This window comes from Puma concolor, chromosome A1 (assembly GCF_028749965.1).
Source record: "Puma concolor isolate L17-30 chromosome A1, mPumCon1.1.hap2, whole genome shotgun sequence".
Taxonomy (NCBI): domain Eukaryota; kingdom Metazoa; phylum Chordata; class Mammalia; order Carnivora; family Felidae; genus Puma; species Puma concolor.
The window spans coordinates 83799304-83816173 of record NC_141667.1 but is presented as its reverse complement, the minus strand read 5'-3'; the positions used below and the strand labels follow the sequence as shown (position 1 = coordinate 83816173).

The 16870-nt window shown below is 36.8% G+C and overlaps 1 protein-coding gene and 1 long non-coding RNA gene across 14 annotated transcripts in view; one reads left to right on the top strand and one right to left on the bottom strand.

Annotated features, from left to right (window-relative positions):
* Positions 1 to 8087: 8087 nt before the first annotated feature.
* The window catches only part of MCTP1 (multiple C2 and transmembrane domain containing 1), a 542541-nt gene continuing 533758 nt past the window's right edge, over positions 8088 to 16870 (bottom strand). For 12 of the 13 annotated variants that reach the window (XM_086717790.1, XM_086717754.1, XM_086717763.1 and 9 more), the window contains 2 exons: positions 11097 to 11194; positions 8088 to 10122 (listed from right to left, as the gene is read on the bottom strand). In XM_086717790.1, the coding sequence (XP_086573916.1) occupies positions 10104 to 10122; positions 11097 to 11194 (117 nt within the window). In that variant the 3' untranslated portion in view covers positions 8088 to 10103. The remainder of the gene's footprint in view (positions 10123 to 11096; positions 11195 to 16870) is intronic. The other variant, XR_015254973.1, reaches the window with a different exon arrangement.
* LOC147584269 (uncharacterized) lies at positions 10117 to 14339 on the top strand. Its single transcript, XR_015254985.1, has 3 exons — positions 10117 to 10522; positions 10800 to 10869; positions 12451 to 14339. It is a non-coding gene; the product is annotated as an uncharacterized LOC147584269 (long non-coding RNA).

The window sequence follows — 16870 nt, the reverse complement described above, 5'->3', positions numbered from 1 at the left end:
AGGAAGGGTCTCTTTGAAGTTAAAATTTTCTAGCTTGTTAGTTATTAATTTCCCTATGCAGAATAAAGTGGTCCACGTTTATACATTTTCTGTCATTTCCTTAACTCCAAGATGACCAGAAAAGCATTTATCCTTATATAAATCAAATGTGAAATTAATCAGTGTTTTTGTCTCTTGAACACCTACTATATTCCAGGTGGTGTGCTTAACAGGGCTGACTACAATAAAAGGAAAAAAGCTTACAGTCTAGGAAGGTAAACTAGATTGAAATATTGTTACTTTTATTGTCTTCTATATAGGCTGTTGAAAAGCTTTTCAGTTTGTGTGTTTCTAAAATGTGTAGTATATTAGATCTGAAAGTTTAATCCTTTGATCATTAGGATTTTAGCAATTCTGTTTTAGAGTGAGTATAATGTGGGGGGTGTGCTTTTGCAATCTTAGGGAATTAATACACATTCCAGGTAAACACAAATGCATTAATGCTAGGATACTTTATATAAACACCAGGAAATGTTTGCCATTGCTGTCTATGCTATTACAGAAAGTTAAATGAATACCTTCTCATGAAAACCCTATTGCTGGAATGTGCAATCCATATGCCTTTACACACCTTTCCAGTTAAGTTATGAACTTGATGAGAGCCTGTCACTGTTGCTCCTGAAGCAGTAAGAAAGGGTCATCTTTGAGTGACATGAGGCTCTCTTTCCCTCAGGCATTTATCACGCAGCTTCCACGCCAATCTCACCTCCTGCTGACGTGGAGCTTGCAAAATTCTGAATGATAATTGTTTTTATAACAAATGTGGATTGAGTTAGAAAGGTTGGGGGATGGCATTATTGGAATTAGGCTGTGCCTGGTGTTGTCAAAGTGTAGACATCAGTTCCATGGAAACATTGAATACTTAACTCTTTCTTGTAAATCAAATCATGTTATCAAAAAATTAACCTTTTGGGTTGAAATGAATTGTGGTGGGAGGATATTCTCTGGCAATTATTTGCTCTGATTCAGAATTAGAAATTATTAGACTAAATTAATTGGAAAAGGTTGTGGGATTGTTTCTGCTTGGTTCCAAAGCATGTATTTTCCAACTATTGCAAATTTTACTAAAAGAAGACCTTTTTCAGATGAAACAAAAGATTTTTACCATCATGGATCACTAGATTTTTTAAAAAGTTTCTCGTTTTCAGTAAGTGCTAGTCTTTGAATCATGCTTTCCAGTTCATGAAAGCCTCAAGCAACAAACGCCCATAAACATCTTTGTTTCTTGAGACCCATGAATTTATGTGAATTGTTAAGAAGGGGGGGAAGACATACTAAATTAATTGAGAATAGAGGCTTCTTAATGTTTCCCAATCACAAATCCAAATGATTAGCTTTTTATCACAGAGGAGTCTGCTGTTTGGGAGTACTTTTGTGTTATAAGCAAAATTATAATCTGATATATAGATATTTTCCAATATTTTGTATGTTTGAATTAATTACTATAGGCCTTTTTTTTTTAAGTGTAAGTGTATAGTTTTTGTTATAAATTCACTTACACTCTGTGTTTAAAAAAAAAACTAAAACATAACTCTTAGGACTAGATATACGTGATTTTTTTTATAATGTTTGTACTGTTGAATATATATATTTTTTCTTGTTTAAAACAGACACATGTGTGTGTGTGTGTGTGTGTGTGTGTGTGTGTGTGTGTGTAGCTTACAACATGTAACATTGCTCTTAGTATAGACCAAAAACTAAAAGTTGCTTATTCAAGCATTTACAATTAGCTGTCTCCAATTACAACTGACACAAACATTTCCTCCAGTTTTTTATCATGGTCTCCAAATCTTGTTAGGATATGAAACCCAGATTTGGTAAATACAATCTCCTTTTTTCAAAAGCATCTGAATTGGAGCAAATGAACATTTATGCATAATGGGTGTTAAACATTAATAGAGAATGGCTAACTGCTTTGGAACATAGAATTTAGTTCTACTGAAGAATGTGTTTTTTTTTTTTTTTTTTTTTTTTTTTTTTTTTTTTTTTTTTTTTTTTTTTAATGTAGTTAGGAATTCCAGCAGGTAAATTGCACTGAACAGAAAATCTGGAATCCAGCTTTGAATTTACATCTATTATACTATCATTTATCTTAATAGTAGATGAACTGAAATTTCCAATGATTCTCCATTTTTTTCTGTCCTCAAAATGAAATAGTCCGGTTGAAAAAATCATTAATCTTCAAGTGGTGACAGATAAAAAGGACTTAGTTTGTTGTCAGTACTTCTCAACTTAAAGGTTAGGTCAGCAATGGCTTATGTCATGACACTGATAAATTTTTCTAATGACCAGAATAGTTTGATTTATAATAGTTTTTTGTTTTTGTTTTAAGGAATATGTATCTTTGCTATCTGACTCCATCCTAAAGATGCATTTCTCTATTTTGCGTTCTTTCTTTTTTTTACAACATAGAGGTGAAATGACAGAGCAATAAGTAATAGTAAAATTAAAATAAGCATTTTAAGAGCTTTTCATGAATTTTTAAAAGCATAATTGTAAAGATGAAAACTGGGCAAATGGCTAAGGGGAAAATGGTCAGGAGTCTTTGTGGTTTAAAGGACTCAAGAGGGTAAAGATTTCTGTTGACTGAGAAGTTAATGAAAGTATAAAATCAGACAAAAAGCATATAGGCAGATTTCCTAATCTCAGGAATAAACTAACCTATCTTTGAAATTTTTGAATAATGTTCATTAACCAAAGGGTCAAGATAATTGTTTTGTTTGAGGGTCTTGTACTCCATTAAAAATAAAGGAGAATCAAAATCCCTGGTTTACTGGTATTATCAGAAATAGGCTATCTTGACTAGCAATATTCAGGCCTTTCTTCAAGGTTAGGCCAATCTAGTTTCTTTCTTTCCCCATGACTTCAGTTCCTTTACTCTTCCTTGCACAATACTTGTAAGTTCATAGTCATGTTATTGGAGGAAATGGGCTTAAGGAGAGGTTGAAAGCCATTTACAAAAAAAATGGTTAGACTGGTTTTCTCTCAGTGCCATTTTTCTTGACTAATTTTTGTTCTTTTTTAAAAATAGGATGTAATTAAAAATTAAATGTAATTAAAAATTAAGTAAAATTACGTAGGGGAATATATTATAAGCAAATATGTTGCTAACAGTGGTTGTATTTGTGATAGAATTTCAAATATTTTCTTCACTTCTCCAAGTTTCTTTGTAACATGACTCATATTTATAATGCCAGTAACTCATTTATGTTTTAAAGTAATGCTCCTAATGTAAGATTCAAGTCTTGAAATTTTTCTAAAGCTCTTAATCAAAATGGCATCTACTGGATTTTTAAAATATAAAGTATATCTGTGATGCCTGGGGGCTCAATTGGTTGAGCATCCCACTCTTGATTTTGGCTCAGGTCACGATCTCACGGTTCACGAGATCAAGCCCCACATGGGGCTCTGTGCTGTCAGCATGGAGCCTGCTTGGGATTTTCTCTCTCTTTCTCCCTACCCCTTCCCTGCTTGTACACACACCTAAAAATAAATAAACATTAAAAAAATAAAATATAAAGTACGTTTCTAAAACACGCCATTTTTCTTCAGTGAAGGATATAATTAAATACAGTACCATCTAATGTAGATCTCAAAAAAATATATGTGGACTGTATGCCTCACCCCACCTTTGATTGTGAATCATTTTACTCATCATTTTACTCATCATTTTACTGATAAATGCTGCTTCAGTCTTCTATTCTAAGCCTCTTCCAAGTAGTGTTTAGGGTGGGGTCATTAGGAAGATTCTTAAATTGTTAAAGATTAAACTTCTTCATGTAGAAACCTTGTGGAGTCATGATAACATAGCTTCACTATGAGCCTTTTCTGATTTTAGAAGTATTCATGGGACCTGAAGAATTATTTTCTGATTGTTTTTTTTTTGTTGTTGTTATTTTTTTCAGATTCAACACCAAAAAAAGCAGGGAGAAACTAAAACTCAATCAAGGCTGTAGCTTAAATGCATTTGAAGGGAGTTTACTACTGTGTTACTGGGCATTTTTTTTCTTGTATCATCAACAGACTTGGAAAAAACTCACTTTTTACTGTAGATTTTACTCTATACAACATTAATGCAGATACAAGCAGCCAGTGTCTACTGAGAGAATTCTTACCCTCTTCTCCAGAGCATATTATTTTGCACCTCTTCTGTGAAGGCTAGGAGAATGATTGCTTGTAAGGTACTATTTTAATAGTACAATTCAAATTAGAATATTTTAACAATTACTTTATATGAATTCTGTGGATACCTGTAATGTAACCATATGCAGTGGTGAGTATTCCAGTAATTGTTTTTGTAGGGAGATTTCTCACCTGCTTGTCCGGTTTGTCACAGTCACGGGAAGTCATGCGTTATCAAGTACTTCTGTGTTCTCCGTATCAGCTTCTAGTGCCACGAGAGGGGTGTGTACCTGCTGCCCCACCCCACAAGAGTTAGTGTGCCTGACTCTTGGCTATCATGTGCCAGATGTTTTGTGCTAACGCCCCAAAAAGGTTTTCTCTGTTAAATCTGAAAATGCATTTTTTTTTTATCCTACAGGGAAATTTTTAAAGTAGTGTTCAGTAACTTCAAATGAATAAGATGGACCGTCACATTGATCTATTTTAAAACTACTTTTTCAAACATATGAAGTATTTGACTTTTCCCAGTGGGTTCCCATGTACTTCAAAGACCCTGCTGTAGTTTGCTAGTTCTCTGTGTTAATAGAATCTTCCATGTAAGAGTTCCACATCAGAGGCAAGGAGTAAATATACCATTGTGTAAGATTGGGTCAGAACTTGGGTCAGTTACCTATCGTGTTACACAACAGAGTCAACAAAAGCACAAACATTATCCCTCTCTGTATAATAGAAAATAGACACATAAGTCTTTATCAAATTTTTCTGAGAGTTTATAAGTTCTTGATACCAATAAGTTGCTTTCTGTGATTTCAGTATTACAGGTTACACAGATTTTGTCTTGTAACAAAGTTTTGCTGTACAAAGGAGGAATGTTTTGTGCGAATGATGTAGAGTTTAGTTGTAAGGTTTCCAGTTCTCTGAATGGCTTTATTAAAAGATCTCTGAACTTGGGACACACATGGGTATTTCCTCCCTCTCAGCCCTCTTCTGTAGTCCAGCTGCCTCAGTAATTACTCCTGACTGTTGTCTCAGGTGGGTCTCCTGTAATCAAGAGACACTTAAGCATGGTTGGGGCCAGGTGTGCCCCTTTCTCTGTGCTGTGAGCCTTCCCCTAAACTTGTTACCATTTGAATTTTAGCAAAATAAAATGTCTCAAGTTGACTCATGCCTTTGTGAAGCTTGTCTTTGATAATAAGTGGAACTGAGTCTATATTATCATCTTGGCACAACAGCAGCAACCAGCCAGCTCTTGGAATCTCTCGTGCTTTCCTCCTAAGAAAACAAGAGGTGGTTTGCATGTTCCTTCATTGACTCAGGTTGGTCACTCCTTTTCTCTCTTGAAGGAACACTGAAGAATCTCCAGCAGGGGAGAATTATGTTGCATTTTTACTTTTGCTACAAACTGAGAAAACTTTGGCACAGCTACTTACCTATTTCTGTTCTCCTTAATACAAATAAAACATTCATCTTAATATACTAATGCTGTTAATTGACTAGAGCAGAAGAGCAGTGCCATTAGATACTTTTTTAAAAACGGAGTTTCGGGGCGCCTGGGTGGCGCAGTCGGTTAAGCGTCCGACTTCAGCCAGGTCACGATCTCGCGGTCCGTGAGTTCGAGCCCCGCGTCGGGCTCTGGGCTGATGGCTCAGAGCCTGGAGCCTGTTTCCGATTCTGTGTCTCCCTCTCTCTCTGCCCCTCCCCCGTTCATGCTCTGTCTCTCTCTGTCCCAAAAATAAATAAAACGTTGAAAAAAGAAAAAAAATTTAAAAAAAAAAAAAAACAAAAACGGAGTTTCATGATTGTTCAGTAACATTTGGAGACACAACCATCATATAGATAAAAAACCGTCTACAGAAATACTGCTTGTGCATTTGAAGGACCACTTCTATGCTATTAATTTAAAATGCAAAGGAAGAAGATCTTGATAAATTGAAATCGTTTGAGACCACTTACATATTTGATTATTGCACTTTTTTGATTCCAAGCACAAATCCCCTTGGAAATGTGGGTATATAATCATTAACTTCCAGCAAACCATTCACAGTGGTGGTAGTTTCTGCAGCAAGTGACCACTTTGGACATTTAATGTTTGGTTGTTTTTTGTTTTGTTTTTGCATAGTATTCTTACATAACAAGAGATTTTGTTTGGTGTTTAATCTCAAAGATTCAGCTGAAATAACTTTCAGAATGTGACTGCCACTGTACAAATGTAGAAACTGAGTCATAAGAGATAACATTTTCTCTCCAAAAAAAAGAATGGTTTATGTTTTTTTCTTTCAGTGAGTTACATCAGTCATCCTGGGAAAGAGAACTATAATTGAAAGGAATGACACTATTGTAAGTATTCATTACATTTTTTATGTAGTTTTAATTCATACTTGACTGAGCAATTAGAAAAGTCTGGTTCCAGATCCTCTAATCAAACAAATGAATTGGCATCTGTATACATACACATACTCACACATGACATTTAAAGCCCCAGAATTTAAATAAGCATCACTTTAATAATATCTGAAGCTCTTGCAAGAAATATAATGGTGGCTGTCTTTACTCTCTTACATAAAACGTCTTCATAAGACTAGTTAATACAAAATTAGACCACTTACAGCATTACAGACATTTGGATATTAAAATGGAAAAATAAGTTCCCATGGTCCCTGGGTAAGAGAGTTTACTACTAAATTTTTTTCACTTTTAAATATAGAAAAATTCTATAAAAGATACTTTCCAGAAACCTGTCAATTAAATTTTGTTCTTACCTACTTTAGCTCCAGATTTGATTTTAATATACTGTCATTGGTTGGATCATTGCTTGTGACAGGCAAATCATATAATTAGGTACTTAATAAATGTATCACAAAGCAGAGTTGCTTAAAAAAAAAATCTTTTATTTTTTAATTTTTTAATGTTTATTTTTGAGAGAGAGACAGAGACAGAGCACAAGTCATGGGAGGGGCGAATCTGAAACAGGCTTCAGGCTCTGAGCCGTCAGTACAGAGCCCAACGTGGGGCTCGAACTCATGAGCTGCAAGATCATGACCTGAGCTCCAGTCAGGCACTTAACTGAGCCACCCAGGTGCCAAAAAAAATCTTTTGGGGCGCCTGGCTGGCTCAGTTGGTGGAGCATGAGACTGTTTGATTTCAGGATTGTGAGTTTTCAGAGCCCCAGTTTGGGTGTAGGGATTACTTAAAAATAAAATCTTTAAAAAAATTTTTCAACTCAGATTATCCTAGTGTATTCTATGGTTCAAATGTAATTTGTAATCCCTATAGCATCTGTCAGTTTGAGTCTGTGGAACAATACCAAAATGAACAAGTATTACATTCTTTTTATAAATGAAAAAGAAATTTAATATGCTTTTCTTAGGAATTACCACAATTATTGGCAATAATACTTTCCCATGTGAATGACCTTTAGTGAGTTTACTCACTAAAAGATACTGAGGAAGGTATTAATAGTTGACAAGATTACTGTCTTTAGCAGTCTAACACCTATTTGGAGTGACATTTAATCTCTTAAATATATCTTGACATATTTACATGGAAAATCTTTAAAAACTAAAGTTAAACAGCTTTCAAAAGGCAAAACTGTACCTGTGTGAGAAGGGGAAAGAAATAGTTCAAATTTTATTAGACACAGTTTCTTCTTTTCAGCCTGTGAATGTAGTACTTTTGAAAGCAATGAAGATCCCTCTGAATATCATTTCATGCCTCAAGATAGTTCTTCCTCTTCTATCAACTTCATTCCATGCTCAATCCTTTAAAGGCATTGAGTTTCATACAACAATAGGGTTTTGGTGAAGGTCCTATGTGTGCAAACCAAACCTAGTTCCTCTAAGTGAAGTGTCATTTGTAAGAATATGCAAACAATCCTCCAGCATTCCTCTACCACCACCACAGAAAAAAAAAAAAAAAAAAAGTACAGATTATACTTAGAAAAGAGTTTTTATTTAATGCAGTGAATGTGTAGTTAACATTACCATTAAACTTAACATCTGAAAGTTGGTAGAATGAAACAAAAATTGGGCATCTGTTAATGGTTACTATGCACTAGGTACATCTGAAGTTGTACTATATCAGGCTTGTAGACATTTGAGTAGACACTGTCAGCACACAACATAAATTTCGCATAAGGTATAATCAAAAGGTATTTTGAACAAATTAGCCCATCCATAAACTTTCTGTAGTAGCATCAGCTTCATGGAATATTATGTCTAAGTAACAAACAGTGATGGTGTGCAGATATAAGCATGTCATTATAAACATGGTGAGCTAAATAGAGCATATTGAGGTCAAAGCCTTTCTGTAGAAAGGGAATTTAATTGACATTCTCTTTCAAGCATAGTGTATAAACAGATCAAAATAGTTATATCATAAGAAATAGTATTTAACAACATAGCTTTAAAATAAAAATACTTTAAAAATTAGCTTTGATGAGATTAAATTTATTTTTTTAAAGAAAGAATCTTCCTTTAGAGTGAAATATATATATATTTCTGACTTTTCTACATTTTTCCATCACCCCCACCTTCACCCTATCCCAGTTATTAATAAAGTAGTGCAAAAACATTTTCTATAGCATTTTCACCCAAACTTAATCCTGTACCCAGTCAGGGAAGTAAAACATTCTCACCAAATTATTTGTCTCTCCAGAGGTATACTCCCTTGATTTATCAGGGAGTTAGGTACAAAAACTACCATAAGTCTTGGGAATGCAATTTTTAAGTACAGATTCTATGGTAAGTATTGAAACATTTTTGTAAAGACAAACTCCCCCCACCCCATAAGCAGTTGTATCTTTTTTTTCTTCTTTTTTTACAAAATAGGTTTCATGCATTCATATTATCAAGAATAGTTTTTCTATAAATGAATATAATGAAACACTAGCATATCACTTAGCACACTGCATTCTCCTTTACATTAAAATTCACACTAATAACAAAAATTATACTATGCATTAAAGCATTTCAGTAATTTAATGAGAAAGCAGATACTTTGTGAGAACAGTTGAATAGTAAATATTTTTAGATGCACAGAGACACCAAAAGCAATACGGATTTAGTTTGCTAGTATTTGTGACAACTGAACTGGGTTGCTAACCCACTAACTTGATATAAATTAAAGTAGTGATAGTATAAAAATTCAGATAGGCAATCATTTATAAACCTGGCAGTATTTACGTGTAGTCCTGTAGAGATTTTAAGGTTTTAGATGGAATGATAGAAGGTTTGGAAGTTTTCTTTGCAGAGTATGCAGGATTATCTTGACAGAGTGACTGTACCTTCACTCATTAGCTTAAAATGAGCCGAGTCATATCTTTATAATTTGCACAGGAAGGAATGTCAGGATCTGAAGTAGAACTACTATGTTAAATTGAAATGCATCTGTTCTATTATTCAGATTTTGGGATCTCCCTTCTCTTTTGAAATGTATAAAACATAGAAAACTGTAATGGATTACTTAGCAGATAAAAAATAGTCACATTAAAAAAAAAACTTTAAAATCAAATTGACATTTACATTTTATGTAGATTTAATAGAGCACAGCTGAGCATTTAATGTGATATTCTAGTTCTTCCACTTGTAATTAGAGACGTGTATATCTCCCAGTGTTACCATTCTTATATTTGTTGTTTCAGTGTGTTGTATTATTATCCACAGCCACCAAGGCTTTCACACAGCAACAGCTAAACCTTTATCAAATTGAGTCTGTACAATGGAAGTATATTTTCAAAGACATATGCCTTTGTACACTATTTACAAATTCTCTCGATCATGATAAAAAGACAAAATAAATAAAAAGCAGGAAGAAAGGAAATGCTGCTGAGGCTGAAGGCTTTTTCTTTTATCTTCCCAAACAGATGCTGGTCTCCTCAGTGCTGGGAGCTGACTAGCCAAGATTGTTTTTCTTCCTTTTACATGGGCTATGAGAAGGATCTGGTTTCAGTTCTTGGTATTGCACCTGTTTAAACAGAGTTCAGAGAAAGACTGGTCAGGTGGTCATTTTCTGGCAAAGGAAGGAAAAGCAAAGGAATGAGAGACTGTGTTTGGAGTCAGGGGTGGGAAGAGTGCTCACCCTGGAAGCTGTATGAGATCTGCAGCTGGGATGCAGAAAACAATAGAGTGATACAGCAAGAATCAGAAGGGAAATCCTGCCAGAAATTACATGAGAGCCCTGATGTGAACTTTGGTTAATAGGCTGGGTCTTCACTGTCCGTAACACAAAGCAAAACCATCTTTATCTGTTTTGAAAGACTGGATAACGGTTCTTTGCAATTTGTTTGTTTAATACAGGCTTAATCTCCCTCCAGCCCACTCTCCTGACACCAAATCAAAAACTCAACTGAAACAAAAGAAAAAAGGTATTGCTGCCAGTAGCTTTAAGATTTCGATTAAAAACATTTTTCATTCATTCTGAAAATAGTTGATGATTAATGGGCGTTAGTTAACCTCAAAGAATTTTAAAGGACTGAGATGTGCCCCAGTCTTCAAACACCGGTTTTTCTCCCTGGCCCCACCCCCCACTAGTCTCCACGCAGTTTTAAAACTCAATCCCTGCAGATTATGCAAAGAAAGGTTTTTCACATGTCCTTTGGCACTTCTGCTTTCATCATCTGTAGTCCCATTTCCTCCCTTCAGGTAATGGTGACTTCCCTTCACAAACTCCAGCTGAACCTTCCTTGGAGGAAAATTGCCCCTAAGAGCCCGGGTAGGTTTTTGATGTAACTCTCCCTCTCCTTTCTCCACTCCCCATTCTTTATAAAATTCTTCTTGGACAACACCCCAAGTGGGCTACTTTCCTGAAAGGCAAAATCTGCTACAGGCCTTTTTCACTTTAATTGGTTCTTCTAAAACCTTTGAAATTAAAAGAATTAAAAGTTAAAACCCAAAGCCATACAACATTAAATAGTAGTAATAGTAGTGAAACCTACATACCACTTGTACATCTGAAGGGACTCTGGAAAGGAAGTCAAGTAGTTCATTGTTATCGATTGCATATGGACTCCGCAGCTTTTTTGTAAATTTATTGATACCTGAGAAAGTGATAGATCAAAGATGATTGAAATCTCCAGTTAGGAATTAATCATGTATATTTTTTATATGTCGCAGTGACTTAAAGATCTGGATTAAGGTGCTCTTCAGTCTTGACTGAATGAAGCAGTAAAGCCTTTTTTCTTCTTCCCTCCATCTCCTGTTTCTTTCTCTCCTTTCCTTTGTCCACTTCCTCCCTCCATCCCCACTCAATGGCTGCTCTGGTTTTCTCTTTGTACTTTAATGGCTTCTTCCCCCACAGGAAAGACTTTTTATCTGGAAAACAAAAGGCAGTTGGCAGCACCTTGCACTGCTGCATTTTGCTTCACCACTCAGTCTCACGTGACTAGAAGCCCTGTTTTAGTGTTCCATCTACTATGAAATTTGTCTCCTTACATTGTTTTCAAGGCAAAAAGTCTGATTTACTGGTTTTCCCTTTTTCAAAAGATAAACCTTACTGGGTTTTGTTTGTTTTTTTTGGCGGGGGGGGGGGGGAGCAGGGAGGGTGTTAATATGCAAACTAAATGTTTAGAAGATACTTGTCCATGTGGGTTTTTTTTTCCCCTCAAAATGACCTGAAATGAGAGTTTACCACCAGCTTTTTAAAAAAATGAACCTCTTTTAAAGATGGTGATGCAAGAAGATCCTGAACTCTCCTCCCACACATTAGGTGCTGAGAGAAGGCTTATGTCAACGCAGGTAGGAGAGGCTGGGACACAAATCTCGTCATAAACCTTACCTCCAGCATGGCAACCCATAGTCAGGAACGAACTAAAAACCTGTAGTTTCTCCCTGAGGACTAAAAGGTTTGAACCCCGCATCAGACACGCCAAGCTTTTAAGACATGCACCTAAGAGAAGACTCTCCAAAACATCTGGCTTTGAAAAACAATGGGGCTCATGTCAAGGCTACAGTGCTCTGAGAAATGGCTCTTAAAGGGCTTGAATGCTTGAAGTCACCCCCGAGCCCAATATGGAAGCAGGTAATTGAGGGGTGCCTGGACTTTGTATGGGAGAGGCTCATGTGCTGGTCTTGGAGCATCAACTCGAGAGGCAGGCACACATTCAAAGGACAGCTGGAGTGCTCTGAGGGCCAACGACAGGGGGTGCCATCTTTGTAGTTTCCCTCTGCTTTGCTCCAGCTGGCGTGTGCCATCTTCATCCTCTCCCTTTGCCACACTCCAGAGTGTCAGTACCTCCCTGAGGGAAGCTTTGACACATGTATGGTGCCCCAGTTTTATGTCTGGTTTTACTTCTAGGAGGTGGCTCAGTATGGTGACGTAGGATGATCTTGAACTCACCTCCTCCCATGAACACACCAAATCTACAGCTACATATGGAACAGTTCCCTCTGAAAAAGACCTGAAAACTAGTTGAGCAACTTCTTCACATCAGGCAACAAGGAAAAGGCCAAAGTGAAGTGGGTAGCAGAGGCTGAGACACGGTCTCTACCCCAGCAAGGCAACCCACAATCACAACGTAACTCACAAACCCGGAGCGTCTCTCTGAGAACCAGCATGTGATACCTTGTGTCAGGCACCCTAACTTTTAATTCCTGCACCTAACAGATAAGCCCCCAACACATCTGGCTTAGAAAACCATGAGCCCTAAAGAGCTGTAGTGAAATGAGAAATGGCTCAAAGAGCTAGTGTGCAGACTCTCTTGCCCCAGGGTGCAGCACAGAAGCAGCCATTAGAAATGCACCCAGACTTTAAGAAATGAAGATCTTTCCTATAATCTTTAAGCTTCAGCTGGAGGGGCAGGGACCTGCTGGGACACTCTTCTGCTTGTGGGTGACATATTTGCACTCTCTGTCTGCCTTGTAAAGCTGGTGGGTGCCATCTTTACCCTCCAACTGGCAGGCACCATCTTCACACTCTCCCTCTGCCACGCTTCAGAGCACCAGCATTTCCTGGACGGGAGTTTTTGCACACATCTGGTGCCTTTGCTCTTGTGGCTGCCAGCAAAGGGACACCCCTTGATTGCTGGGCTCAGTAGGCCAGTAATGCGTCCATTCCTGAGTTGCACGGGACTCTAACAATCAGACCATCCTTGGCAGACGACCATCCCCAGGACACTGTACACATAGCAAAGGGAAAGATCCTCCCAGTTGCTCAGAGAAAGAAGCCTATTTGCAAGCTTTGGCCTTCTGGGCCACCTTCTGCTCCGGCACACTTAGAATAATGTGTGGGAGAGTTCTCAGGGAACAGAGTCCAGTGGATACGGTCTTTGCACTCTCTGCCTCACTAGAGCTCATAAATATCTCCCTAGGAAGGTGCTTATATCCTTGTTTGACACCCTTGATTTTTTGTAGCTGCTTTTGGTGGATAAGGTGCTACTTGTGTTTCTGAGTCCCACACATTTCTATAGTCCCAGGCTACAACACACGTAGTCTGTGAAAGAGAACTATTTGTCCTGGAGCTGCAGGCCTACATGACAAGCTTTAAGTTTGGCATACATCTACAAGCTTAGAGACGTGCTCTGAGGAAGTGAGTGCAGCAGGGTGTCATCTTTGTGCTGTCCCTCCACCTCACTACAGCTCCCTGGCATCTCCTAGAAAGTTCACACACTTACCTGGAGCCCCAATTTTAGTCACTGTCTCCCAGGGGATATTCTCTAGATAACCTGGTTCTAGTGGCTAGAGGGGCTTATGTGCAATCCCATAGGAATTATAGATATATATTTGCATTCTTTATATATTTATATTTACATAAATTTATAAATATACATAAATTTATATATGTGTGTGTATGTATACATATATATATATATATATATATATATATATATATATATATATTTAAATTGCATTCTTTAACAGCTGCTGCCCGAGGGTTTGGTTTCCAACCAGCCTGAATCTAGGTACTAACTGGTCTTGGCACACCATCAACTACAAGGAGCTATTAAAAGAAGCTACTCGGACAATCAAAAAGGTTAGAGAGACAACCAAGAGCTAAGGCAGGGTTGAATAATAAGGTTCACCTCCTAAACAAGGCCAGCCTTGCAAGAATGGGAGAAGTGTCTTTTCATCTAATGCACAGAAAACAACAGTCAAGGCAAATGAAGAAACAGGAATATGTTCCAGAGGGAAGAAAAAAATAAAAATCTCTGGAAAAACCTTAAGGAAGATGGTAGGTAATTTACCTGATAACAGTCCAAAGTAATGGTCATAATAATGTTCACCAAATTCAGAAGACTAGAACACAGTGAAAATTTCAAAAAAGAGATGGAAAATATAATGAAGTACCAAATAGAAGTCACAGCTGTAGAATCCAGTCACTGAACTGAAAAATACATTAGAAGGGTTCAATAGCAGACCAGATGAAACAGAAGAAAAGAACAGTGAACTCGAATACCTGGCAGTGGAACTACCCAGGCAGAGGAGATTAAGGGACACGGGGCAAAACCAAGCATACTAACACAATAGGGGTCCCAGAAGGAGGTGAGAAAGAGAAGGGGGTTGAAAACTTCCCTAAACCTGGTAAGGAAACAGGCATCCAGATCCAGGAAGGCCAGAGAGTTCCAAATAAGAGGAAGGCAAAAAGACCCACACCAAGGCATGGTTTAAAAGAGAAAAGGTAAAGATGACCAAAAAGAAAAGTCCTAAAAGCAGCAAGAGAAGAACAACTTGGTAAGTAAAGGGAACCCCCATAAGACTATAAGATTTTTGTCAACAGAAATTTTGCAAGCTGGAAGGGAGTGGCACAGAAGCTGAAGGAGTTCATCACCATGAAATTGGCCTTACAAGAAATGTTAAAGGGACCACTTGTAAGCTGAAAAAAGATGCTAATTAAAAAGAAAATATGAAAGTATAGATCTCACTGGTAATGGTAAATATATAGTAAGGGTAGTAGATTAATCACTTACAAAGTTAGCATGAGGGTTAAAAGACATAATAAAACTACAATAATTGGTTAAGGGATATTCAAGATTAAAAGATGTTAAATGTGGGACACCTGCGTGGCTCAGTCAGTTGAGCATCTGACTTCAGCTTACGTCGTGATCTCTCAGTTCATGAGTTTGAGCCCCACATCAGGCTCACAAGCTGTCAGCACAGAGCCCACTTCGGATCCTCTGTACCCCTCTGTCTGCCCCTCCCCTGCTTGTGCTTGCTCAAAAATAAAGATGTTTAACATCAAAAACATAAAACACGTGGATGGAGGTTAAAATGTAAAACTTCAAAATACATCCAACCTTACAACGTTACCAATTTAAAATAGACTGTTATAAGTTGTAATATATAAGTTTTATGGTAACCACAAGGCAGAAAGCTCTACTAGATACACAAAGGATAATAAAGCAACCAAAGCATACCACCAAAGAAAGTTATGAAATCACATAGGAAGAGAGCAAAACCCATCTATATATATGCTGCCTAGAAAAGACTCATTTCAGATAGAAGGACACAGAAAGTGAAGGAATGGAAACCAAAAGAAAACTGGGGTAGCTGTGCTTACATCAGACAAAACATACTTGAAAACAAAAACTGTAACATGAGACTAAAAAGGGCATTATGCGATGATAAAGGGGCCAGTCCAACAAGAGGACAGAGCATTTTAAAGTAGTTATACAGCCAACATAGAAGCACCTAAACATGTAAAGTCAATATTACCAGACATAAAGGGAGCAATAGCAGTATAATACTAGAGTACTTTAATACCTCACATCAACACATAGATCATCCAAGCAGAAGATCAATAAGGAAGCAGTCTTAAATGACATGTTAGACCACATGGACCTAACAGACATGTATAGAACATTCCATCCCAAAGCAGGAGAATATGCACTCCTCTCAAGGGCACATGGAACATAACATTCTCCAGGATAAATATGTTAGGCCACAAAACAGATCTTAATAAAACAGATTGAAATCATATACATCTGAAAAAGATGAAAAAAACCACAATGGTATTAAACTAGAAATCAGTTATAAGAAGAAAACTAGAAAATTCACTAATATGCGGAGATTAAATAACATGCTACTGAACCAATTTGTCAATGAAGAAATAATACCTTGAGACAAATGGAAATAAAACATACCAACATGTATAGGGTACAACAAAAGCAGTTATAAGTGGGAAGTTCATAGCAATTATGCCTACTTCAATTAAAAAAAAAAAATCTCAAACTAACTTTACACTTCAAGGAACTAGAGAAGAAAACAACAGACAAAACCCAAAGTTAGTAGAAGGAAGGAAATAATAAAGTTCAGAGCTGGTTCTTTGAAAAGATCAGTAAGATGGCAAACCTTGAGTTAGACTTACCAAGAAAAAAAGAAGATTTAAATAAAATCCGAAATGAAAGGATGTGTTAAACCAGAAACCACACATGTATAAAGGAGCATAAGAGACTAGTGTGAACAATTACACACCGACAAATTGGGAACCTAGAAGAAATGACAAATAAAGGTGGTAATAAGCTCCTTGACATTGGTCTTGACAATGTTTCAGAGTGGACACCAAAAAGCAAAGACAACAAAAGTAAAAATAAACAGGACTACATCATACTAAAAAACTGCACAGCAAAGGAAACCATCAATAAAATAAAAAAGCAACCTACTGAATGGGAGAAAATATTTACAAATCTGATAAGGGGCTAATATCCAAAATATATAAAGAACTAATACAACTCAACAGGAAAAACAAAAACACAGTCCAATTAAAAAATGGGCAGAGGATC